The 24,858-nt window shown below is 46.3% G+C and overlaps 3 protein-coding genes across 6 annotated transcripts; 2 read left to right on the forward strand and 1 right to left on the reverse strand.

The window, feature by feature from the left end:
• The first annotated feature begins 663 nt into the window (after nt 1–663).
• Nucleotides 664–10,818, forward strand: npepl1 (aminopeptidase like 1). The gene is made up of 12 exons (XM_049023146.1): nt 664–984; nt 1,772–1,957; nt 3,424–3,594; nt 3,706–3,795; nt 5,565–5,646; nt 5,929–6,071; nt 6,792–6,869; nt 7,038–7,138; nt 7,680–7,803; nt 8,200–8,376; nt 9,120–9,230; nt 10,106–10,818. The coding sequence occupies exons 1-12, from the start codon at nt 835–837 to the stop codon at nt 10,262–10,264; spliced, it is 1,572 nt and encodes a 523-aa protein (XP_048879103.1). The 5' UTR covers nt 664–834; the 3' UTR covers nt 10,265–10,818.
• A 312-nt stretch (nt 10,819–11,130) lies between these two features.
• On the forward strand, nt 11,131–16,587 carry ctsz (cathepsin Z). The gene is made up of 6 exons (XM_049023155.1): nt 11,131–11,325; nt 11,981–12,144; nt 13,013–13,192; nt 15,211–15,361; nt 15,453–15,618; nt 15,822–16,587. Exons 1-6 carry the CDS (start codon nt 11,186–11,188, stop codon nt 15,945–15,947), a joined length of 927 nt encoding a protein of 308 aa, XP_048879112.1. The 5' UTR covers nt 11,131–11,185; the 3' UTR covers nt 15,948–16,587.
• Nucleotides 16,588–16,641: 54 nt separating this feature from the next.
• Nucleotides 16,642–23,856, reverse strand: nelfcd (negative elongation factor complex member C/D). 4 transcript variants are annotated; one of them, XM_049023145.1, is made up of 16 exons: nt 23,227–23,856; nt 23,059–23,125; nt 22,687–22,796; nt 22,380–22,489; nt 22,040–22,149; nt 21,677–21,784; nt 20,996–21,148; nt 20,389–20,519; nt 20,136–20,301; nt 19,252–19,386; nt 18,870–19,009; nt 18,665–18,779; nt 18,445–18,540; nt 18,074–18,214; nt 17,684–17,813; nt 16,642–17,094 (listed from the first exon to the last, which is right to left on the reverse strand). In XM_049023145.1, exons 2-16 carry the CDS (start codon nt 23,113–23,115, stop codon nt 17,060–17,062), a joined length of 1,737 nt encoding a protein of 578 aa, XP_048879102.1. In that variant the 5' UTR covers nt 23,116–23,125; nt 23,227–23,856; the 3' UTR covers nt 16,642–17,059. The 4 variants fall into 4 exon arrangements, with proteins under 4 accessions (XP_048879102.1, XP_048879101.1, XP_048879100.1 ...); XM_049023144.1 differs by having other exon boundaries at nt 22,687–22,799; nt 23,227–23,855; XM_049023143.1 differs by lacking the exon at nt 23,227–23,856 and having other exon boundaries at nt 23,059–23,220.
• Between the last annotated feature and the right edge of the window lie 1,002 nt (nt 23,857–24,858).

The raw sequence follows: 24,858 nt of genomic DNA on the forward strand, positions 1-24,858 counted from the left end.
GTCAGTTATTGTGCTAAATATCCCCAGAGACCGTGCTTAATTGGGATGTTATTAGTTACCCTTTCAACCACTAACACTTTTCTGGTGTTTCTAGAACTTACTTCCGCAGATGGTTTTCCTTAACTTGGGACTTATCGCTGATTTGCCCTACGGACCCATCATTATAATGGTCTACCAGGCACAGGGCTGTGGTATCGCACTGGTTTTGAATCCTTGAAGATGACAGTTCTTTATATGCTAATTATAGTACAGCCAGGCTGACTAATAAGACTTAATTGGAGTTGGAAGATGGATGACCCAATTATTATATGTAGTTTGTTTTAAGTGTTTTTTATGTACTTTCTTCCCTTCATTAAGTTCATAGCTGTCCCTGTAACAAAATCCAATAGCAGACTATATTACCCAATCAATACAATACAGTAACAATTTAGTTACTGACTGCATAATTTGTGACTATGGGAATATAAACAAATCAGTGATCGTTAACATAATAAAGTCATATTAAGATTAATATGACGGTAACACTTTTGAGAAACACTGCTAAATCATAGTCGAGACTTAAAGGTATACGTTTTCTGAGTTCTTCGGACGTCGGCGACGCCATTATACGCCACGAAGGGTGGAACCGGCGCGGAGTGTTTGCGTAAGTCCCGGGTGACGTCACCAGCGCCTGCCCTCTTTTTGTTTCTCTGACTTCGGCCTGTCGCTGTAGGCAGCGTGGTGACCAATCTTGTTTTTTCCTTTCACCCAGTGGTTTACTTTGGGGCTCTCCCGCTGGCCCGAGGGAAGCTCGGCAAGAGGTCGGGAGTCGTTCGCCGGCCTTTCAGCACAAACATGGCGAACGTGGTGCTGGAGTTCAAGGCGTCTGCTGGAGACTCGGAGCCTCAAAGCCGCCCCGTGTTTTTTCTCGGCCAGCTGAACAACCTGCAGCAACTCTCATGGGCGCAAGTCAAAGGGAAGCTACAGCCGGTCGTCAGCAAGGAGGTATTTAAGCATAATGCAGGCGTGTTTTGTCGGGGGGTCTCGTATGCACGGAGTCCCGCCGACACACATGTAACTTTTCAGGGAACGAGGTGGTCCGTAAATCCACCACGTGCTGCAGACGTGCCTGCTGTGGTCTGCACTGTCAAGACTGCCTGCATTTATAGGCTTGATGATTTTTTTCACTAAGCAGTCGGTTCAGCCTTTCATAACACATACAGGCTGTTTTCAACTCCAGCTGCCATACGGCCTTGTAAAATGACATTTTTGGGGTTGTATGTCACCTGTGTGTGTGTGTGCTAGATTTATTTCTGTCTCTGGTGGCTGACGTATACATGACGGGTCTCTTCCCGTTTCCTCTCGGCCATTTACCCGGAGTATCTGTACATTGACCGAGAAAAATTGCGGACTAAGGATTTATTTGCTTAATTGTTAGCTGTAAGTTTTTATAAGAGGTGAATCGGTTTTAGACTGGGGTGTACTTTGCACGTTTATGGCACAGGTCGAAGTCTACTGGGAAAAAATGGCAGTCAGTGATATGAACTGAGTTTAAAGGTCCTCTACCTACTTATTCCAACCTTTATATTGCCTTTATATCATTTGCTTTACATTTATTGAAACAGTTTACAGTTATGACCCGTGCATCTAGAGCTTGTTATTTTATAGGAGTAATTCAGATGAAGCACCTTCCCCAAAGGTACAATAGCATGACCCTAGCTGGACAAATCCAGGCCTTTCAGCAATGAGCCCCCCGCTGATTTGTTAACAAACTTATACCGCTTCCTTGCAGACATGGCAGTTGGCGCTGGGTGCCCTAAATCCCAACCCCACCGACAGCTGCCCGCTGTACTTGAGTCACGCAGTGGTGGCTGCCCTGCCGTCCCGCGTCAGCAGGCACAACAGCCCCTCCGCTGCCCACTTCCTCACTCGCCTGCTGCGCACCTGCCTCCCGCCCGGGGCCAACCGCTGCATCGTAGTGAGTCTCTCCCGCTGTCCTCTCTTCCCCTTATGCTTTCGTCTGTCTCTGGATGTCAAGCAGTGCTTTGGGTTACGATGTCTGTCTATCTTGCCTTGAGAAACTTGGAGGAGATGTCATCACAATATGCCAGTCCTATTTTTATAAGAGAGTGCACATCATATAACTGTAACTTTGAAACTACATTATAGGTGTCAGGCTGCGAAAGGCTTGTTAGGGTGACAACATGGGTAAGCGTACAGGTATTGGGGCATTCAAAAAAATTTAGGCACATTTTAAAAATAGTAATTAGTGCATATAGTTGCTTTTTTTCAATGTGAACTGAGCCTAGATTAAATTGCATAAATTACTCTCCACCTTGTGCCAACATGAGTAAATAACAAGCATACTATTGCTGTTCCAAAGAAAATGTAACATCATCTGTATGTGTGTGAGAAACCGGAGACAGTTCTAACTATTTAGCCTTACATTTAGGTCTTAACCTTCGTATATGTATCATGCATTAGTTTATAGATTAAGTGAAAACTTCATCGCTCATTCAGATGAACTACTTTACTGTTTTTTATTTTTAAACATCCTCTTTAGAAACAGTTGAAGCTATATTCAAATTATTTGGGGAATTAAAAGGTAGTGTTTCACAGCTGTAAATGCAAACCGGTCCCTTGAAGAAAATAAAACGCATATCGCGATCTACGATATTTTTGACTTGTGATCCATTTCACAATGTTTTAAAATTTAAATGAAAGAACAAAGTAACAATGATACTTCATCTCCATCACCTTCCCCGTGAGATTCTTACTCGGTGGTTTGATTTTTAGCTGTGAGTTCTGGGAGTCTGTGCAACATCACACAAAATTAGAGGTTCTATCAATATACCATATAATTTTTGTATACTGCCCAACCCTAAGCAGCTGCAAAAACTGTTGGTAGGTAGCGAAGCCATGGGTGGGCAGACGATCTGCAGCTGTGACCCTAAGTAACATCGGCTTGATTGTTTTTGAATGGGCACCTTTATTAAAAAATAACATTGGCCTCTGCTAGATATCGTAACAGCGTTACACAGAGTATGTACTCAGTGTTGCGTATAGTTATGTTCGTAATGTGAACAGCAGCTCAGTTTGTATGACTGTTAGAGATGGAAATTGAAATTAAATAAAATTAGTGAATATAAAATGGTGCCTTACTGTGGGATTAGGATATTGGCCTAAACTGGTAAAAATATATATATGATTTAAAAAATTTCTTCAAAGTCTTGGACAATTTTTGCCCCATGATCCATGTTTTTTGGGTATTCTGACGTTTCTTGGGTCATTTTCTTTTTCTTACCATAACTTTCCGACGCTACTCCTAGTCGAAGTCCACGAGATGGTAATGAAGATGCGTGCGGTACCGTTTCACCCCTCCGATGCTTCCGGTGTCCTGTATAAAAATCCTGAGCGCCTCTGCAATGTCGCCCCCTGGTGTAGATGGTGTGTGAGCGCACTGAGGTGTTTGCCTCTGCCTGCGCTATTGCCCGGGCCTTCCCCCTCTTCTCCCGCCGCTCAGCTGCCTCCCGCAGGACCGAAAATAAACTGGTGACAGTGGAATTTATTACCGTAGGCCAGGACAATGGTCCCCTAGACCTCACAACCTTGGAGGTAAAACTGCAGTGTGTTTTTCCTTTTTAATCCTTTTTTTTCTTGTATTTGTGGTATATGCTGCCCCCTACTGCCAAGTGATCTGTTTCGGTTTATCCCATACCCCCCCAGTGCCTGGCTAACGCAGCTGATGGCGTGAGGCTGGCTGCTCGGATAGTCGACACTCCCTGCAGTGAGATGAACACTGATCACTTCCTGGAGGTGAGTCTGGCTTCTGTGTTTAGGGTCCCGGCCCTGTGCTGTATGGAGGGGTGGAGGTGTCCATTAGGATAGCAGGATTGGGGGGATTGGTAACTATCCACACATCTGTATTAATATGCACCCTTACCGTTGACGTTTTGCAGTTTTTGGCGCTAAGACTTATGATCTGTCTGTCACTTCGACCTGTGGCACTGCACAGGTGGTGGAGAAGGTCCTACCATAACCTCCTGCTTTCCCTCATATCTGCTTCTGATCCCGTCTCACAGACTTAAATGGGTTTGGTTTTGTTCTGCTGGTGTTTGTATAAGCTACACATAGTTTTCATCAGCGAATTGTTTCTGTGCTGGGGGGTGGAAGGTCATTGTCTTTGTGCAGTGAAGCTTAGTGTTTGATGTGACAAAGTGACTAGTGTTAAATGCAGTGCTACCGTTTCTGGTGCAGTGACTTATAGCTTATGCATTCAAAGCTATAGGTAACTGTATATTCAAATGATTATTGCTATGGAAATCATAGAAATTCAAAAGATTTTAAGCAGATATGTTTCATTGTATTTCATGATTTTAGGCTGAAGGTTTCAGTAACGGTTTCTTACAATTTCAGTACTGCAAGGAAAACAATTTGTTTTGAAATCTCTTATTACATATGCAGCAACAATGACAGTTAAGACCTGCTGTAAACCAAAGTCATTGCGTCTGCTGCCGTGTACGATGCTAATTTGCATCTTGTAAACAAATATGTAAAATTAATGAAAAATATAACAGCATGAGGGGGTGGCATGGTGGTGCAGTGGTTAGCACTGTTGCCTCACACCTCTGGGACCTGGGTTTGAGTCTCCACCTGGGTCATGTGTGCGGAGTTTGCATGTTCTCCCCATGTCGTTGTGGGGTTTCCTCCGGGTACTCCGGTTTCCCCCCACAGTCCAAAAATATGCTGAGGCTAATTGGACTTGCTAAATTGCCCGTAGGTGTGCATGTGTGAGTGACTGGTGTGTGTGTACCCTGCGATGGGCTGCCCCCCCATCCTGGGTTGTTCCCTGCCTCCTGCCCATTACTTCCGGGATAGGCTCCGGACCCCCCGCGACCCAGTAGGAAAAAGCGGTTTGGAAAATGGATGGATAACAGCATGACAGTCATAACGAGCTAAATTCCATCTTAGTCCCGTGTTCTCTGCTACAAGGTGTGATCGCGTATTTGTATCTATAAATAACACCTATAGTCGTGTTGTTTTTTTGTTTGGTTTTTTTGTGCGTTCTGAATTTCCTGGAAAAGCACCTCGGATGCCATGGGGGAGAATAACTTGCAGAAGTAGTTTCTGCCTCCAGTCATACACACTCGCATGATGTCGTCTCAAATGAGTTACTTCATACAAGTTTCCAGTAACACTCTCTCTGTTCCCTATCCGACCAGTTATGACTGTTACCAGCATTAGCCATAACCAGCTGAAAGCTACAGATTTGCTACAGATAGCAAATGATGTTGGTTGCTGTGGGCTCTGTAGTCGCTGTCTACACACGCCCAGGAGAGTCTAAAATATATTTCACACTCCCAGCTGGCAGAGTTAGAGGTTTCCAACCTGAAATTCTGCTGAAGACGTTCTTCCCAAATAAGTTATTGCGGAGATCGAGTTTAAACTCTTCTCCACGTCAGGCTGTCTGTCTGTTTCCGGGCCTTTCTGTGGGCTGCCTTTGGTTTTGTTAGTGGCTCTGTTTCTTTCGTAGTTGTGAATCAAAAGTGTTACTTTACATTGTCTTCATTTCTCTGCTTTTGCAGGAGATCAAGGCTGTCGGGGCTGAACTCGGGATCGCTCCTACCATCATTCGAGGAGAGGAGCTCAAACAGAAGGGATTCGGAGGTGCTCCTTGTTCATTTTTGAAAAACTTTTGGGAACATGTTTAATCTTTGGTTAACTGGAATGCAGCCTGTTTCAAAGGCCACACTGGGTGTTTGTGTATCTGAGGGCTGTAACTGAAAATGATACCTTGTAGCCTAGAACTTTGCTTAAATTTTAAAACATTTTTCTTGACAATGTTTTGATCCCTTCCTACAATACTTGATGTCACGGCTGGCGTGAGATTGCGTATGGTGCCCTCTGAAGTGGGGGAGACCCGTTTATCAAGGCATTATCGTCTCTCAGGGATTTATGGTGTGGGGAAAGCAGCGGAACACCCTCCAGCCCTGGCGGTGCTCAGCCATACACCAGAGGGCGCCACTCAGACCATTGCGTGGGTTGGCAAGGGTATCGTGTACGACACAGGTGGCCTCAGTATCAAGGGAAAGGTGTGTGCGGTCGGGGGGGGGCGTCTGAGTAGAACATACTGAACTTATTTAAAATAAGAAAAAAGAGGAACACTGCTAAATGTCTTGGCGACAGGTGGTAAGCGGTTGCAGCAGCTTCAGTGCACCGCTGAGGGGGCAAACAAAATAACATACACAGTACGTGCTGGGTTTCAATATAAGCCTGCTAATCCGCCGTTAATGTAGTGCATACTGTATGTATACATGCAGACAGCATGCATGCACTTGGACGCACACTAGTTGCTATCTTTTACATCACCTAACCTGGTGTGCATTATCCACACACTCCTGTTCGCAACTTACATAGTTGGACCCATTAAGTTGCATAGTTTCAACCATGCAAATTGCTAATGTAATTGACAAATATGCTTTCACACAACCCGGATGTTTATTAATGATGTGTCTCGACACTCGCCCAAGTTTAAAAACTATCAAAGAAAATGCATATCCAAGTCCCCTGGACATTTTCTTCTTCAGTTTGACACAACTTTTGGGATAGGGTACCAGCTGTCGATGTGTATACTTCAGATTTTCGCAGAAGGTATTATGTCATCTGGGTGCTGTTTGCCTGCTGTCTCATCCATACTTTGCATACTAAATTTTGACTACTACATAGTAATCAAGTACGTTACTTCAGGACGTGTCGTTAATGTCACTCGTGCACAGGGACGAGTACAAACCAGCTGTGTGCTTCCTCTGCAGACCACCATGCCGGGGATGAAGAGGGACTGCGGGGGGGCGGCGGCCGTCCTCGGGGCCTTTAAAGCTGCCGTCAAGCAGGTGAGCTGTGCGTTTAAACGGAGCCCCCCTCCCACCCAAGAGCTCTGCCATTTGATGTGACCCTTGGCCTCCTGAATGCGCACTGGCTGTCCGGACACGGAGCTGGGGTCATGTGGTGGTGCCGTCTGTCTGTGACTTTGGTTTATCTATGTGCCCCCCCCCCAACAGGGCTTTAAAGACACCCTCCATGCCATCTTCTGCCTGGCGGAGAACGCCGTCGGTCCAGCTGCCACAAGGCCTGATGACATCCACACGCTGTACTCCGGAAAGTGAGCGCATGATTGGACGCCTGTGTCGCACGTGTGCTCGCGGTCTAAACCGAGTCCGTAGTCGGCTTACGGTTAACTAGCGGTGAAAGCGATGGGAATGAGGTCATCCATAGTTTCTCATTCTGGTTCTTGACTGCGAACAAATGTCGGCATTTTATTTTTTTGGGTGCTAGTGCCCCTCATTTAGAAACCGAGCTCGTGTTTTTATTGGTTGACGACACTGATGATTCCGTCGCCATGGATACAGACGTAATTGGCGTTGTGGGCGGCGCCAGTGGGCTGCCTTACGGAGCTTGTGTGACGGTTTCTGGCAGGAGAGCCCCCTCACCCTGGAGCCACCCCTGATTGGCAAATCCAACTACAGTCCCCTTCAAAGTGGTGGCTTTGTTTTCTGAGGACCTGGTTGAATAGTAAACAAAGAAACAAGCCCATGAGATACTCATTCAGTTGTGTAATTAGTCCCAGCATGGAAAGGCTTGTCATCCTCTTCCAAGAGAGGCCTGGGCGTTAAGGCTGTTAAGTCGCTTCCCCTTCTCTCTAGGACAGTGGAAATAAACAACACCGACGCGGAGGGCCGGCTGGTGCTGTCCGACGGAGTGGTGTATGCGAGAAAGGACCTTTCTGCAGATATCATCCTGGACATGGCCACCTTGACTGGAGCGCAGGTCTGTGCCACCCAGTCTCATACTCTCATTGCCAGTTTATCGCGTGAACTTGCTTCTTGCGTTACTTTTGAAAATATACCACACCTAGTGTCATAATTTTTTCAGAAATGATTTTTGGGTCATAATGGGATCACCTTTCCCGGACTGTCGCACGACGCGAATAGCCGCATTTCACTCGTCGTCTGACTGCTTTACACTTTCTGCTGGTCAGCTGTGGCCGTGCTGAATGCTCCCTGCTTAGGCTCTTGGTAGATGTGGAGTTCGGCCCTAATCCGGCGCTTCTGCCCTCCCTTTCTCTGCTGCAAAGGCCATTTTCTCGTGGGAGACCTTCTCAGTGGCCTGTGGCGGTGCTGGTAGCGTTTGTCGCTGTTGTTGAGGTCAGGTGCTGCTTTTCAGGGGATCTCCACCGGGAAATACCACGCGGCGATCATAACCAACAGTGAGGAGTGGGAGGCTGCCTGCGTGCGGGCCGGCCGCAGCAGCGGAGACCTTGCCCACCCCTTGGTCTACTGCCCTGAGCTGCACTTCAGCGAGTTCACGTCCGCTGTGGCCGACATGAAGAACTCAGTAGCTGTGAGTAGCTCACCCCCCCTGTGCCGTAGCTAACTGCTTCACTGCCTTCTGTGCCCCCCCTCCCCCCCCCTCGAGGGGAACACCCACGTAACCAGTTTCTGTCAACATTCTCTGCCTTTATAAAAGTCACGCTGATGTGTCAGTTTCTAGAAACCGAATATAAAAACCTTTTTCAACCTTGATATGTTGAAATTTATTTTCCCTCTGTATGTATTGCTGTGTAATGGTGCTTGACACGGTTAATTAACACTTATATGCCGTACTTTTCGATTGCTTATTCTATGAAAACATTTAAAAGGCTTGAAATTTCAGGAACAGTTGTGATGGATCAAACAGCTTCTGTTCATCTGTAGTGGGGAAGGTTTCAGTAGCGACTTAACACTCAAAGTTGTTTGAGGGGTTTGTTGCCCTGGCAACTGTTCTGTCTGCTGACATTGCAGGTGCAAATTTCTAATTATATATTAATAAGGAAGTGAGCTTGTATTTCCTAGTTCCTCATTTCTTGGGCCTGGGAAAAAGGGCATGAGTTTGCATGATTGCAGGGACTTCAGCGTTTAGTCGGATTCATCTGCATTACCCTGGAATAGTGATGTGGATGGATTTTGGGTTGTCTTGAAGGTGTCGCGTGGAAGGACAAGCTGTCAGGGCGCTTCTGTTTATTCACCAGAAATGAAAGTAGAACTGATATGGAGGGTAGCTGTAGGGGGCGCTCCGTCAGCAAGCTGTCTGTCTCCGTCTGGCAGGACCGTGAGAATGCTCAGAGCTCCTGCGCAGGGCTCTTCATCGGCTCACACCTGGGCTTCGACTGGCCGGGCGTCTGGGTGCATGTGGACATCGCCTCCCCAGTTCACACTGTGAGTAACCCCCCCCCCCCCCCCCCCCCCCCAAAAAAAGAGACCCAGTCGGCTGCCACAGCTGGGTGTGAAATGTTTCCTCATGCCCATAGCCATAGGAATCACAGCTAAACATGCCGACCTGTAACCCACCCCCCCCCCCCCCCCCCATATCGCCTTAGTTTTTAAAGCAGGAATTTACGATCCGGTAGGCCAGCAAGTCCCATGAAATCCGTGACGCACATTTAACCTCCAATTAGGCAAAGCGTGGTATTTTATTGACAGTGAAAAAGATGTAAACGGCCACGTCTTAGCGGAATGTTCCAGTTGGAGCCGGGCCTTGTCGGCGGCTTACACCAAAGCCGGAGTCCAAACGAGAGAAGGGGAATGCCCTGCTGGCATGCCGGGGGTCCTCCGGGATGAGCGGCACCTTCTTCCTGCAAGCCCGTCTGCTTTGGTCACCGCAGCGCCAGCGCGAGGCGCTCAGGAGCTAAAAGGATCTCGGGGTGCACGCGTGAAAAACTGCAAATGCGTTCCATCACCGTAGCGAATGTGATCTATGATTGGTTCATGGGGGGGACTCAGATCTGGCTTGTGCATTTAGTGTTGGCTTTAGTGCATTTCTAGCGACATTAAAATAATTCCATACAACAGAATTTTTTCCAGCTGTTAAGTACATGGGTGTGCAAACTTGTATATCGACTCCTTTTCAACAATTGGCCAATACTGATATTTGGCCGACACAATTGGTGCATCTCTACTGAAGATCTGTAAACCCAGATTTCTGTGTTTTAGTCCCCTCCTTTTGCCACCGAATGCCCATTAAATTGGGTTTTGTATGCACCTTGCGTTGTGGGTCAGGAGTGGATCCTGTTGTAACAGCTCTTCACCTGCAGGGGGAGCGCGCCACAGGATTTGGCGTGGCCTTGCTGCTGGCCCTGTTTGGACAGGCCTCTGAGGACCCCATACTCAACATGGTGTCCCCACTGGGCTCGGCCAACTCTCAGCTGGGAGATCAGATGGAGCGCGACTGCAAGAGGCGGAGGCTGGTGTGACTCCGGCCGGCCTTCCTCCTGGCCCATCCACTTCCTGTCGTCGTGTGCTGCCAACACCACAGAATACCTAATGGTCTTTGCGACTCATTTCCATCAGTTCATTAAACAACTGATCTTCACCCCTCTGCACTAACTATACATGAGCTAGATTTTTACAGTGTTTTAACTAATTTAAGAAATACCAACCCTCTGTACTGTGGGGAAAATGTCTTGTAGGATTTGATGGTAGGGACATCAGGGGGGGGCCCTGTTTGGTTAATCTTCATTTTCCGTTATCTACGATAAGCTTTTGTGATTGCAAAAAAAAAGGGCCTGGTGTGATGTCCAGACCAGTGGTTAGGGATGAATAGTGAAAGGGGGGGGGGGTGCTGATGGTTGATGTGAGAGAGCCGGGTCGGTGGAGTTTGAACTCCGCTGCAGAATTAATAATTTGTCTGACGCATCATCTTAAATGATTTTAGTCTGTAAACCAGATTATAGCAGAGGTGTGTATCTCTATGAAAGGAAGGTAAAGAGTTGTTGAATTTGCATCTGAAAATAAATATTGAATCATGTTTGCATGTGGTTGGAATTTATTCCGTTATTGAGTTTGGTTGATGGTGTTTACACAGTATCACCTTCACTAGTTTTTTTCTTTGCTTTGAAGTGGCTTTGCAACAAATAGCGTGACTTGTGTCAAGCGCCCGTCATATGACTATATCATGAGAGACCGCTTTTGACGTCTTGATTAGGCTTTTTCCCTTCCTCTTAGCTCGACGCTTCTCTGCAAAGCCCCGCCCCTTTGCCAGGACACGCCCTTGCGTAAAGCCTCCGCCATGTACATAGTCCCGCCCCAATCTGAAGCTCCGCCCACGTCGCGCTCCGCGGTCACCGGGTTTTCCGTCGGGTACTTAAACTGCGCCGGAGCGCGACGGTGGTCAGATGATCGTCAACCTGCTAGAAATGATCGGGGGATTGATCTTATTTTTGTGCTTGGGCTCCGGCGCCCTTGGCGGCCGGTATTTTAACGATCAAGAGCCATGCTATCGACCCATGCCGAGGAAGAATCACTTCGGAGTCAAGTATGGTTTAAACTTACCCTTTTCTCCTGCTATACTAAATATTTTATCTCAAATGATTTCCAAGAGACTTTAAAGTAAATGCACAGCTTCTCTGTTTCTTATTATATGCTTGTATAGACTTATTTATCCTTGTAAACGATCTGGTAATTACTTTGGTTAGGCTCGGTAACATCGCCCATCTGTACGAGTGGTCAAGCATTGATTGGGTACAGACCGGCTTAATGTATGCATTTTAAATGTCTTTACATAGACCCGGGTTCGAATGGATATAGTATGTTGTATACTAACGGCAATCAACGGTGGGAGTTTGTTTAAAAATGCACTTAAATATACGGAAGGGGAAAGTGCTGGTAGCGGTTCGTGTACTTTCGATTTCAGCTGTTATTCTGTGCTGCCTAGGAAATTGTTTTTTCCCCCCATTTCTCGGAAAAATTGTGAGGATGAATGAACTCACACATATGGACGGCGAACTCAGGTTGGGGATTTGTAATGTTTCGCATTTATTTGCCATACACTTGTAAACTAAGTAAAACGGGAACACGTGATCGCTTATTGCGCCAGACCCGCAGACCGGCATTCCAACCGCTGCCGGCTCCCCTTCCCGGCAGTGATACGTAACTGGTGATCGGTGGCATTTTGATTGACTGACATTTAGATCAAGCCCTCGGCCTCACGAATACCTGGACGTAGCCCTGCTGCCCAAGGTTTGGGACTGGAGGAACGTCAACGGCACCAACTTCGTGAGCACCACCCGCAATCAGCACATCCCTCAGTACTGCGGGTCATGCTGGGCGCACGGCAGCACCAGCGCGATGGCAGGTACTTTCTGCTTTACCCCGATCAACCACCACTCCCCATAACCATGTATTAATTGAATGTATTTGTTTTCTTTAAACAGTGTGAATGGGGAACTAAAAAAAAATAAAAATCACGGGAAGGCGATAATAAAGGAAGTTATGGGGCAGCAGCCTGGCAGGTTCCTAGTTCCGAGTTCTCCGGATACCTTCGCGTGTTTTTTCCGCTATTATTGGGTTTCTTTTCACGGTGTAATAGATCACTAAGTAGCGGTTAGACAGCTAGGAGCTATCCTGTGACGGATGGTTACACCTGATGTCACACACCTTTAGACTCCCCAATGATATTCATAAAAAAGCTTTAACTGTACCCAAAGTATCATTTAATCAGTTTGGGTAAAGGTAGCATTTTTGCTGATTATTCACAAATGTGAGTCAGGCATATGTCATCTGACACCAAGACTTTAATCCTGGTTACCTGAAGTAACAAACACTCTGTGCGGGTCATATCCCAGTTTATGACCTTCACCTGTTTGTTTTCAGCATTCGGAATGTTTTTAGTACCGTAAAAATTCAAGATTCAAAGGTCAGTTCATGATAAAAATCAAACCGATTTAACCAGAACGAATGCACCAATGCTATGATTAAATTAGAGGTCAATAAAATTTGGTTGACTTGACAGAGATTCGATGAAGCACTTCATATTTAATTGCAGGTCTGAGATGGATTGAGAAACTTAAAGTGTCTCAAAACATTCCACAAAACAAACCATTGACTATAGTTTTAAGAACCCCATGTTCTGAAATATAACACCTTATGATATGTGGCTATATCAGGAGTGAATCCCCCCCCCCACGGACTTAGCATTTCATGCAGTTTCCTTGTCCCATCAGACAGGATAAACATCAAGAGGAAAGCTGCCTGGCCGTCTGCTTACCTCTCCGTCCAAAACGTCGTCGACTGTGGCAATGCGGGCTCCTGCCATGGAGGTGACCACTCGGGGGTGTGGGAGTATGCCCACACTAACGGCATCCCTGACGAAACCTGCAACAACTACCAGGCGAAGGACCAGGGTAAGGGCCGTGCCCGCGAGCAGAGAGCGCATGCAGTTTGCGCTTTGCATACAGTGTCTAGCGTTTGTTTAACCTTTCTGCTGTGAAAGACCGAAGCAGTAGCTCTGGGGCGGAGTGTGCAGGGGTAAAGTCGACATCGGTTTGCTGTCTTTCGCTTATGACTGGAATGGGAGATGTCATACCTGAGTGAGCCCCCCCAGCCGGGATGGCATGGCCTCTGAGCGGCGCCCTCCAGAGTTGGATATACAGTTTTTAGGCGGGGGCTTTGTGAACCCCCGGGAATTATCTGTATTTCTGTATACATGGCTGTCATGTGATATGGGGCGTTTTATCATGAAATAAGTATGACAAACTCGAGAGTGTTCAAGCTAGCTGGCTGGAGAACAGCAAACACTCCCAGACCAGTTAATCAGTGTTATGATGGTGGTTAGGGTCTCGCTTTCTCTCACTCTCTCTCTCTCAGGTGTTGTTTGTGTGGCGCATAAAAGGAGCAACAAGGAGAGTGACTGTATTCATAGTGGTAAAGCAAATTATTGTGAATCGTTTTGAAGGGTTAGAATGGATCCTTGAATAGGAACATGGAGAAGTGTGGCCATGTTCTAGGTTTTTACAAAAGGAATTTACACCTTGAGATGGAATGTGAGAAGCTGCAAAAAGCATGTGTAGCATAAATAGCTTGACAACCTGCAAATTTAAAATCAATTAATGATGTTTTCCTGTCAGAAAAACACAAAATATAGTGTGGCAGAAAATAAGGACCGAAAATATTTTATTTCGGAATAAAACTTTGCGCCCTAACCCACCCCCTAAGGTCATGCCTGAGAAACTCCTCCGTAATGGAGTCCCTGATAGCTCTGCCATTAGGGGCTCTGTGCTAATCAGGTCCACTACATCAGAGGGGTGTGGCTCCATGTCCGGCAGCTGCTCCCTGATAGTGGGACAGTGTTTGGAAGCACATCCCGTGCTTCCCACTGATGTCACGTGCCCTGCTTGAGTCATACCAGTAACTTTAACCCGACTTAAACCCAAAGATAGCTGGTTAACCCATGGATCAGTCATAATAATAAAGAAGAACTTAACATACATACACGGTGTTGTACTTTGGCATATTAGTTTAAACCTTTTGTTCAGTAATATCAAGACTATTGATGGGAAAAGTATGTGAACCCCTTTGTTTGGTAAATATGTGAATCTCCTTTATCTGCAATAGCTTAAGTCTTTCGACAGTCGCTCGACAGACCTAGCAGCAGGTATATGCAAAACTATTATGATTCTTATGTTTTTGTGATGTCTTCCTTGAAATGCCCAATCACACGATAGCATTTCAGTGGATTAGAGGTCAGGTCTTGGAAGATTGTAAAATAAAATTTCTATACTAAAAATATTTCTGTACAGGGTTCTGGTGTGAAATAAAAATCAGGTTTTAATATATGTGGAGAAATTCAACTGCAATGTATATAATATATATGACATTATTATATCATATATAAGCGATTTGCTCGATGAATCGTCAGATTAATCAGTAGATTACTCTATTAATGTAATCGATAGTGACAGCCCTAGTTTAAGTGATCTCCATGTTGGTGTAAAACTGTGATATGTCTGACAAAGTGCATCAGCTTAAGCATTTCGGCACGTCCTGCGTCGTCACCTCAGTGTTGGCAGCAACCTTGTGTATTTCTTGACTTGCACACCTTGTATAGCTAATCTAAACTTCACTGACTTTAAGCGAATTAATTGAGCTGGTGGCGATTAATGAATGCATGGAATGGCTGAAGTGCCCCTGAGGAGAGGTTTGGGACCAAGGAGATGTTGTTCTCCGACAAGATACCAGTAACTCTTTGGAGAAGAGAAGAAATTATCGGTTTTTATTGTGTTGCTCTTAATTTCCATGCGTTATGTTATTTTTCTTCTGAGCAAATAAACACTTGGCAAATAGCCTTTAGCATGTTCTGTGTGTTAGACATGCACAATGTGCATATGACGACTTTGACAGAGGACGTTTTTCCATGTTTCAGAGTGTAAGCCATTTAACCAGTGTGGGACCTGCACCACATTTAATGTCTGCAACATCGTAAAGAACTACACGGTGTGGAAGGTGGGCGACTACGGAGCCGTCAGCGGGCGGGAGAAGATGATGGCCGAGATATACGCCAGAGGGCCAATCAGGTGAGCCGCGAGCCAGAGGACCAATCAGGTGAGCCGCCAGCAATGGCCGGGTTTCTCACTCTGTGAATGGTGCCTCTCTCCCCCCCCCCAGCTGTGGGATCATGGCCACGGAGACGCTGGACGCCTACACGGGGGGGCTGTACTCAGAGTACCAGGAATACCCCTTCATCAATCACATTGTGTCGGTGGCCGGCTGGGGCGTGGATGAGACTGGCGTGGAGTACTGGATTGTCCGCAACTCCTGGGGGGAGCCGTGGGTGAGAGTCTCGCTCCTGCCGCCTGACGCCACACCAAAAGACAGGCAATCGGATACAGTTCACACTAGAATAGCTAAACTTGAGTTTACAGTTGAGTTTGAGTTAAAAGTTGACTTTTTATAGAAGTGTGTACTCCAAATCTTGAACCTGCAGCATTAATGTTTATGTTAAACGAACACTGTGTTTCACATCTCCGCCACCAGGGGGAGAAGGGGTGGCTCCGCATCGTCACTAGCAGCTACAAGGGCGGCAGCGGCAGCCACTACAACCTGGCGCTCGAGGAGGACTGTATGTACGGGGACCCCATCCTGCCCAAAAACTACCAGTAAGGCTGGAGGCCAGGCCTGCTTTCCAGTCAAGGGAGAGCAAGTGGTGGCCCATGACTGAACTGACGGCGTTTTTAAACCACTCTCATCTTTCTGTTTCTGGGAATCACTCCTCAGGAGGTGGGAGAATTTACATAAGGGGGAGTACGTACATTTCCACTGCTGTATCTTAATGAGTGGCATCACTTTTACATGATTTTAAATCACTCAGGCTGTTGGAAAATGACCTGCTTAAATGATTTAATGTTTTGAAACATGCTGCTGTGAATGATTTCACAAGATCAGCCTTAAGGCAGCAGTTGTCATCACCAGGGAAGTTTGATATAAGAGAAGGTGTAGGTGATTCTTCCCTGAAACCACTCAGCGGCGTCACAGGGAAAATTACTAGTGACACCAGCAGCCTTCAGTACTGCAATAAACATCTTTCATTTGTTATGAAGATCAGGGTGACTTCAGCATCCATAATGGACAGTTTGCCTCATATTTCTGGCACTTAATGGGAAAATATAATTTAGCAAACCCGTTGATGTTTTTGTAACAAATGCGGGTGCATGACGTGTGAAATATCAGGTTGTATACTTCATATGTGCTGTATACGCCATGTTTGCCATATCAGTGCCATAAATACATATTTTTAAATTAATGCATGCTGATGTTTAATTTTAGGCAAGAGCAGAAAGTGGAGGGGGGGCGGGGCTAAATCTAAACATTTATTTTTTACATGTTCACATTTATACACAGTGACAATATTTTGTAAAAAAAAAAATTCAATGTTTACATTGTAATTATGGAGGAAATGGAAAAATGGCGTTTTAACTCTCCCAAAAACAAAAAAAGCACTTTACAGCTACAGTGTGTGACTTGTCCTCAGTCCTGCTCTGTGAGATACTGACCAGTTTGCTGCGCTGATTTCCAAACGGCCGATCTCTTCATCCATATGCACACCTGCATCCGCCCCACATCAACAGGAGCCTGGTAATTTGCCCTCCACTCAGTTCCAGCCATCCCAGTTACGGGACGCGCAGGCCTACTGGGACGACACTCATCCTTCAGTGTCGATCAGAACTGCCCTCCCTGCAAGACGGGCCGCTCCGTCGCTGCCTGGTCCGGGGGCTTCAGTTCATCATGATGAAGTTGGATTTACAGTGAGCTGAAAGATAAGGGGAGTGTGATTCCGGCCCAGATGGGATAGAGGGAGACAGACACTGGAAAAGGGCAAGAGAAAGAAGCCAGCAAAAGGAATGAATGAATGAATGAATGAATGAATGAATGAATGAATCACTTTTGTAGGGCTTGAAAAACTAACGTCTAATGTACAACCGTCCTGCTCAGTTTGCTCAGTGTCATTTACTGATCCAACACCTATGTGTAGGAAATGAAATACATGAGGCAGCTGTCAGATAATATGGTAAAAAAGGAAGGGGGGGTTGCAAACAGATCTCAGGGCAGGGGGGGTGTAGCTCAGCAGATTATGATGGTGTCCCTTTGATCAGATAGTCGTCAGTTCAAATGGTGATTTCACCATTACACCCTTAACCCCCCAACGCACCAGGGACTGTCTGCCCCCTGCTTTCCCAAAAACAATGGGGGGGGGGGGGGGGGGGGGTACATTGGTTTTTTTTTGTTGTAAATAAGTAAATGAATGACATTTATATGCAAAGAGAGAAGCCTGACAGGACCGGCTCCCCGCTCCACCTCCGACTCTGCCCAGCAGGTGGCGTAAGCGCAGCGAGGCTCACCAATGAACTCGGCCACGGGGTCGTGCTCGCCCTCGGTGCGGATGGTGCCGGCGATGCTGTCGTTCTCCAGGATGGGGAGGAACAGCTGCACGAAGTCAGAGGTGTAGGGGGGCGCGATCACATCTAGAACCTGAAAGAGGAGCAGCATCGGAATGAACAACACCGGCCTCCGGCTACCACACGACTTAATCACTGCACTGACTCTCAACCCAGTCTGCAGGATCCTCCAGATTTTTCTTGCAGTGAGGAGGAGATTCCTTTGTAAAAAAATATAAAATATATGGCCAAACCCCCCCCCCCCCCCCCCCAAGTGAACAGCTCTAAAACCCCTTTCTGTAAAATCCATAACATGGATGTCATGTAGGTGCCCATTCCACTCCAAGGCTTCACCTCCGTAACGAAGTAGCGGATGAGCGAGATGTCAGTGTTGAGCTTTTCCAAGCACTTGCGGATGTAGCTAACCACCGGCAGGACGTAGCCTCGGCTGAGCAGGTGGACCATGCGGTCCAGGAGGGTCTTCTTCAACTCCAGCTGCAGGGACGTCGGCATGGTCACATGTCACGGCACCGCGGCAACCAAGGCGGAGCAAGAGTGGAACATGCTACACTTGTGCACAATGGGTTAAGCCTGCAGCTAATAGTGTTTCTGTCTCTGAGTGAGTCCTGCTATCATACAATTAGTCCAGGGTAGATTTCCTGCCTGTCTACATGCGTGTCTCTCTGCCCGTCTGCGTGTGTAGGAGGCTCGTTGCTCTCTCTCACCTGCTCCATGACATCCAGCTGCGAATGCTCAGTCTCAAACAGCTTGACTAGCAGCTGTAGAACTTGAGGGTGCAGGAGCTGGTGACAAGTGCTTATCTGCAGAAGGAAAGGTGTGGAGTAGCAGGAGTACATCGCTATGACAACAGAAAGACACACAGAACAGGCGCTCCCTGTTTACCAGAAGCAAAGCGGGATCGGGGGGGGGGGGGTGAGGCCATACCTCATCCAGCAAAGCCAGGTGGACGGGGGTGTGGTCTGTCTGCAGCTGGAAGTAGCGAGGCTCCGAAACGGTCCAGTCCACCCATTTGAGCACCCCCATGGCCACCACTGGGAAGCTGGGGACGAGCATCATGCGTTACCACGGAGACGGGGAAGAGCAAGGAGACTGACACCCCTCCCCCAAGACCGGGGCCCCGGCAGCCCACCGGATGCACTGGTACAGGGTCCCCAGCTCAGCCACCAGCTCGGTGGCTCCCTTGTTCTCATTGCAGCACAGGTTGTGCACCGTCTCGATGGCCTTGGACGTGGACTTCAGCTCGTCCTTGTTGATGTTCACCCGCTTGTTCTGCAGCATGCGGAGGACGGAAATGCTGAATGGACAGCATGGCAGGGGGCACCCCAGGGTCACACAGAGACACAACTGGGCCCCTGAAAGTCATCCCGCTTCCTCCCACCCATTATGATCAACACTAGGGCTCTCGCATGTCTCCTGGAAACAGACCCGGGTATAACAAGCTGACTCTGATCTCCCACTCAGAATCTGGCCCCTTTCCGACGCGAGAACTTCACAGCCTGATGCCCACCCACCTTCTTCCAGGTCTCCACCACGCTGGCGGCGTAGGCCAGGATGTGGATGTACTTGTGTTTGTGGTCCTGGTTTATTTTGGCCCCAGGCTTAAACAGAGAATGCATGAAGAGGTCCAGGAAGGCGGGCACTCGGATCTGGGCACAGAAACGCACAGAAGCGCACTTCAGCACAGGAAATACCCACAAACACTCACACACACACACACACTCACACACACACACACATGTGGGAACAAAGCTTCTCTTGTGCTCATCTTTATCACACTTTCCATTAATAAAAGAACAACAATACAGAAAAACAATAGAGGGAGGTTAATTGAATATCACAGAAAACATTATATATAGCAAAAATAGAAGCAGAAGAATTAGCTCGCATAAGAAATTAATCCCTCTATCTTCCAACTGTTTGTCCAGCACAGGGTCAAAGGGGGTGTGCAACCCGTCCCAGGGACCAGGCAAGGCAGGGGGCACTATGGGATGCCAGTTCATGACAGGGCACAGACACACACATACACCTCATGTATTCCAATGGGGATTCTACATTAATTTCTATAGGCTTAACCCTAATCCTTACTAATTAGGATAACCTTTACCCCCTACCCAGCCCTAACCTTAACCATAAGTAACCAAACAAAATACAATACTTTTGACATTTTTAGTTTTTTGACTACATTCACAAATTTATCTTTGTGGGGACCGAAAAAAAATGTCCCCACAAGGTAATTTAAAAAAAAAAAACTGTAATTTTCAACGTGAGGAAATCTGGTCCCCACAATGTAATAAATTACAAACACACGCAAAATCTAAAAGATAGAGTTTTCCTTTTTCATCTGCATCAGTCACCACACGCCACTAGGTGGCGTGCTTCCCACAGTCTCCCTCACCAGCTCCACTGGAGGAGGGTCCATACTGCTGAACATCTTGAAGAGCACGGTGATGTCAGCGGGGTTGAGAGCGCCCTTGGACAGCATGGCACCCAGGGCCTGGCACGCCCGGGGGTAGGCTGCAGCCGTGCCCAGTGCCAGCGTGATTTGGCTGGCATCGTGGCCCCTGTTATGGGGGTTGGGGTTAGGGCACATGAGTCTGCATCACGAACCCACATGAAGGGCAACCGCTTATAACATGAGGGGAGGGTACCTCTGATGGGCGGACTTCTGCACCTCCTGGCCAATCCGTCGCATGGCCGAGCCGCCCTGCTCTTCCTGGGCCAGGATGGACATCATGGCCTGGGCAAATAGGTACGTGTGCTCGCCATGACACACCATCTTCTGCAGGGGGCGCAGGGGAGACCGGGGACAGGAGAGATGTTAGGGGCACAGCCTTGGGACTCGCAGGCGAGTCTTAAGTCACCCCTGGGCAGCTGTATCTTTGAACGAGGTGTTTATACAAGAAAGATAACTAGATGTATAAAGAATAAAAGGTTTTTTGGTCTATGTACTTTGCATCCGAATAAGTTTAACAGAAACACATACAAAAATGCATTTTAACTGCAGCAGGAAAAAAATCAGATGAGAATCACAGCAGGAGGTGAACAAAATAAGGATACAGGTTTAAGAAGAAATTGCTGTCATACACTAGACCAATAAATTTTGGGTAAAATTTCAGTAAGTGCCCAAAATAAATAAAATAACTGTTAGGTAAGCGATGCACGAAAATTTGATAAGGTTGGTCGATACAAAACCAAACAGGCATCGATTAGGATGAGGTGTTCAGGGACTGCAGAGGGGCCTCGAGAGCAACTCACAGCAAACTCGGGGAGGTTCTTCTCCAGGTTGTCCTCCCCCCCATCCAGCAGGGTGGCCAGGGAGGTGCGCAGCACGCGGGAGAAAACCTCCAGCTGCTGACAAGCTGTGGACACGCTGGTAATCTCGCCCTGGTAGCCAGCGTCCGAGATAAGCTGCAGCAGAGAGAGGCGGAGCGTCAGACACAGGACTGGGCTGGGGACGCCCTCCAAAAACCAGAGATAGGAGACGGGGAGGAAAAGACAATTTGCATCCATTTTGTAATATCTGGTTTAAAAAAAGAAAAGACTAGGACACATTGCGGAACCTGACATAGAACCAGCTGCACTAGCAGGTAAAAACTACACATCTTTGCATTAATCCATAAACCAAGCAAATACATATGCAAAGAATAAGATATAACAAGAACATGCTGAAAATACTTTTTTTTTTCTCTCCAAAGCAGTACATGATTTGTCTACCTTCTTGGAAATCTATGCATTTTATAATGACTGTACTTTAAACACAATAAATACAGAATTCATGCTAACATTTTCATGAATCACAGGAATAAATTCTACGAGACATCATGGTGTTGACGTGCTGTGATGCTTCATGAAGATATTTCCTAAGTTACGGGTGGATAAACCTGACCGCTGTACTTAAGGGTGTGTGTCACTGCATGGGGAAGATCAACACGCTACTTTGACGGTGAAGTTGAGCATCAGGCAGTCGGGATGGGCCTCGGCCAGCTTATAGAAGAGGTCTCTCCAGGTCGTGTGGGCAATCATCTGCTCAAGCCAGGCTGGGGTCTGAGCAAGGAAACAGAGTGCCACCTCACACCACAGGCCCTCACACCAATGTCACACACACACAGACCTATATTCATATCTTTGTGCAGATGGTCATGACAAACTTAACCCCTATCCAGCCCTAACCATAAGTAACCAAACAAAATAAAAGTCTTTTGGCATTTTTAGTTTTCTGTATTGTATTTATTGCATAGTAATGCACATCTGACCTGACCCCCCCACACACACACACACACGCACACAGCAGAATCTTACCTCTCCTTCCACTGTGAAGATGGAGTCAGCTTTTTGGGGGTCAAAGTGTTTGATCAAAAGACTCTTGAGGTGATTCTCCACCCGCTCCTGCACCTGTGCCGGCTCCATACCTAGTCAATCACACACACGCGAATAAAATAATTCAAGACCATCTCCCAAACATCACTGCCGTGTGACAATGCAGTGGGACCGAAAGGCAGACCAAGCATTTATGTGATGACTCAAACCTTACAGGAAACCATTCCATCACCAGTCATATTATATATTAAAATATACCTGCCAAAAATTCAACTGAGTGCAATTTATAAAAATGGAAGCAAGAGTCAAAGCAAGCACGTACCCATCTGGATTAACCATTCAGCAAGCAGGTTAACGGTCTGTGCCACAGCAGAGTAGTTTTCAGAAAGGAGCTGAATCACATGTTCTGGGGATCCGCCTGCCTGAAAATACCTGTGTGCGGATGGGTTCTGTAAAACTTAAATACACTCACAAATGTAACTGATACATCATTAATTCAGCTCATCGTATATTATAATAAATTACTATTATCAATGCAAATGTATGCGTCATTAATAACTGCATTATTGTTATTGTTATGGCACAATCCGTCGCAGTGTGCTAGATTGACTACTTCTGTCGCCACGTACATTTTTAGTGTGTTGAACACGGCGGGTTCCATTATGTAATCTCTGCTGGAGAATTTCTGCAGACACTCCTCCTGTATTTTCCCGTCCGACTCTCCTTCCGCATAGCCATCCTCCTGCCAGAAAAGCACGAACACCTTCACCTGACCTTCCTAAGCAGTTGGTCAGCAAGGTTCTCTAATGATTCCCGCCATGTTCATGATCTCCATGAAGATACATGTATTGGGCACATTTAGGTAATTACGGTATTTAGCTATGATGCGTAGGCTAAAGACAGTCTAATACCGGAGTGGGTCAAAATAAATAACCAGCTGGATGACTAGCAATTTCTATTCTGAATCGCTCGGTGTTAGCTAGCCACAAACAGAAATCTACCGAGTTGCCATCTGGAGCATCCCAGTCTCCAGCCGTGCCGTAATACTCCTCTTCCATGACACGGCGACTGGAAAAAAACATTAATCGGTGATTATTAAAAATGAAATGATGAAAATACAACACAAGAATCTAGGTCAAATAAATGTGCAATATTGGTGAAGAACTGACCTCTCGGCGCACTCTTAATGCGTCACGATAACTGCGCGCATGCGCTTGTGGAGGTGTGGACTGTAGTATAACGCTGGTTCTAGGCCCAGAGTTTTAAGATTACGTTTTCTTTTTTGTTACTTTTTCAGTCACTGAAGGATATTCAGCAATCAGTATAGTTTACAAACTTAATGGATTTTATACGTTTTACACATTCGGCTTGCTAGCCAGATGTTAATCGATCTAAATAAAATACAGAACTAAAGAATAATGTTACCATTAACACTACTACTTGTAACCGCATTTTTACGTGCCATTTGTTGGTTCGCCAGTTTGCATATTTTCATTTAGTTGCGGTAACTCTTTCAACTTAAACGGGGTATTTTGGAGCAAATGGGAGCAACGCCAAATGAATCTAATTCTACCAGAAATGAGCCTGGGATTTGCATTTTCTCAGCCAACGAGTATTAGTAACAATACGTTTAGCGAATCGCGATCAGATCCTTATCTGAAGGTGGTTCCGCTTGTATCTCCCTATTTCACTAAAGAAATCGGCTGAAAGTCAGACGTGTGGAAAGGAAAGCAGTACGAGTCGCCAAGCAGCGCAGTTAAAATGGCAGCGTAGAAAGCGCCCTGCAGGGGAGGCGAGCGGACATGGCCGTCCGCGCAAACGGCCGCTTACGATGCGCTCCCTAAAGTCACTACGTTTCGTTATACCTGCTACCTACACTGGCAATAAAGGCATTGAGTTCTGTTTTGTTGATTTTTACTCTCTTATTATAACAGCTAGATCGGAATAGAGATACTACCACTAACATTTAAAAAAATAAACTGGGATGTTAGATTATTCGTCACTGTCCCGGGCAATTCAGCCAGTAAAGGAGAGATTATTACATTGTTGTGCCTGCAGAAGATCCACTGATGTCTGTGGGAGCAGTGAAAAATAAAAAATCAACTGTTCAATCGGTATAGGAGCTGAAAACATGTTGAAAAATATCAGTATTATATTAATAATGATGATAATAGCAACATATTTTAAGTAAAATTATTTGCTCCAGGCACTGTAGGGTTATCCTGCCCTTTACATCTATGTACACAGAACAATGTGTAAACATTAATCCTTAAATATGCATCAATATTGGACACTTGAAGCTTCAGTTGGAGTCCGACCCATCGCTTCCATAATTTTAATCATAGCGGATTCATGATTTTGGCTATAATGTTCAGTGTGTGTGTGAGCGCGTCCGTCCTGCGAATTGTTACCAGTGTTTGTTGCCGCCATGGCCTTTGGAAAACCGCCACCTTTATTTATAATCGTTTATTGAAATCTGATGAATGGATAAAAAAAAAAATCATACATGGCGCAGTGGTTAAAAAACAAATACTCGTAACCAGCAGTGTGTTGGTTCATAACCCAGGTTTTTCTTGCCGTAATAGTGGTGCGAAACGTGTTTTACCCAATTCAATACAGAAAAATATTCAGCTGTATCACTGGGTAAAAACTTCGGCGTTAAAGCGTCAGTAAAGGTGATTCGGATAGATAGCACGACCTGCTGTTTAATTCTACACAAGGCCTACTTAGCAAGTTTTTAAACGTAATGCCATTTCAGTTGCAAATGTACTATAAGAAATGTATGCGTCCCTATACGTAAA

This window comes from Brienomyrus brachyistius, chromosome 8 (genome assembly GCF_023856365.1).
Source record: "Brienomyrus brachyistius isolate T26 chromosome 8, BBRACH_0.4, whole genome shotgun sequence".
In the NCBI taxonomy this organism is placed as follows: Eukaryota; Metazoa; Chordata; class Actinopteri; order Osteoglossiformes; family Mormyridae; genus Brienomyrus; species Brienomyrus brachyistius.

What these genes read in the sequence shown, in the direction of transcription:
- npepl1 (XM_049023146.1), top strand. Translation starts at nt 835, where the DNA reads ATGGCGAACGTGGTGCTGGAGTTCAAGGCGTCTGCTGGAGACTCGGAG. An exon ending in TAGACCTCACAACCTTGGAG is followed by an intron (nt 3,595 to 3,705) that starts GTAAAACTGCAG and finishes ATACCCCCCCAG; the next exon opens with TGCCTGGCTAACGCAGCTGA. An exon ending in GCCTCAGTATCAAGGGAAAG is followed by an intron (nt 6,072 to 6,791) that starts GTGTGTGCGGTC and finishes CTTCCTCTGCAG; the next exon opens with ACCACCATGCCGGGGATGAA.
- ctsz (XM_049023155.1), top strand. Translation starts at nt 11,186, where the DNA reads ATGATCGTCAACCTGCTAGAAATGATCGGGGGATTGATCTTATTTTTG. An exon ending in AAGAATCACTTCGGAGTCAA is followed by an intron (nt 11,326 to 11,980) that starts GTATGGTTTAAA and finishes ACTGACATTTAG; the next exon opens with ATCAAGCCCTCGGCCTCACG. An exon ending in TACGCCAGAGGGCCAATCAG is followed by an intron (nt 15,362 to 15,452) that starts GTGAGCCGCGAG and finishes CCCCCCCCCCAG; the next exon opens with CTGTGGGATCATGGCCACGG.
- nelfcd (XM_049023142.1), bottom strand. Translation starts at nt 23,139, where the DNA reads ATGTTTTTTTCCAGTCGCCGTGTCATGGAAGAGGAGTATTACGGCACG. An exon ending in CAGAAGTCCGCCCATCAGAG is followed by an intron (nt 20,302 to 20,388) that starts GTACCCTCCCCT and finishes CCCCCATAACAG; the next exon opens with GGGCCACGATGCCAGCCAAA. An exon ending in ACCTGGCTTTGCTGGATGAG is followed by an intron (nt 18,541 to 18,664) that starts GTATGGCCTCAC and finishes TTCCTTCTGCAG; the next exon opens with ATAAGCACTTGTCACCAGCT.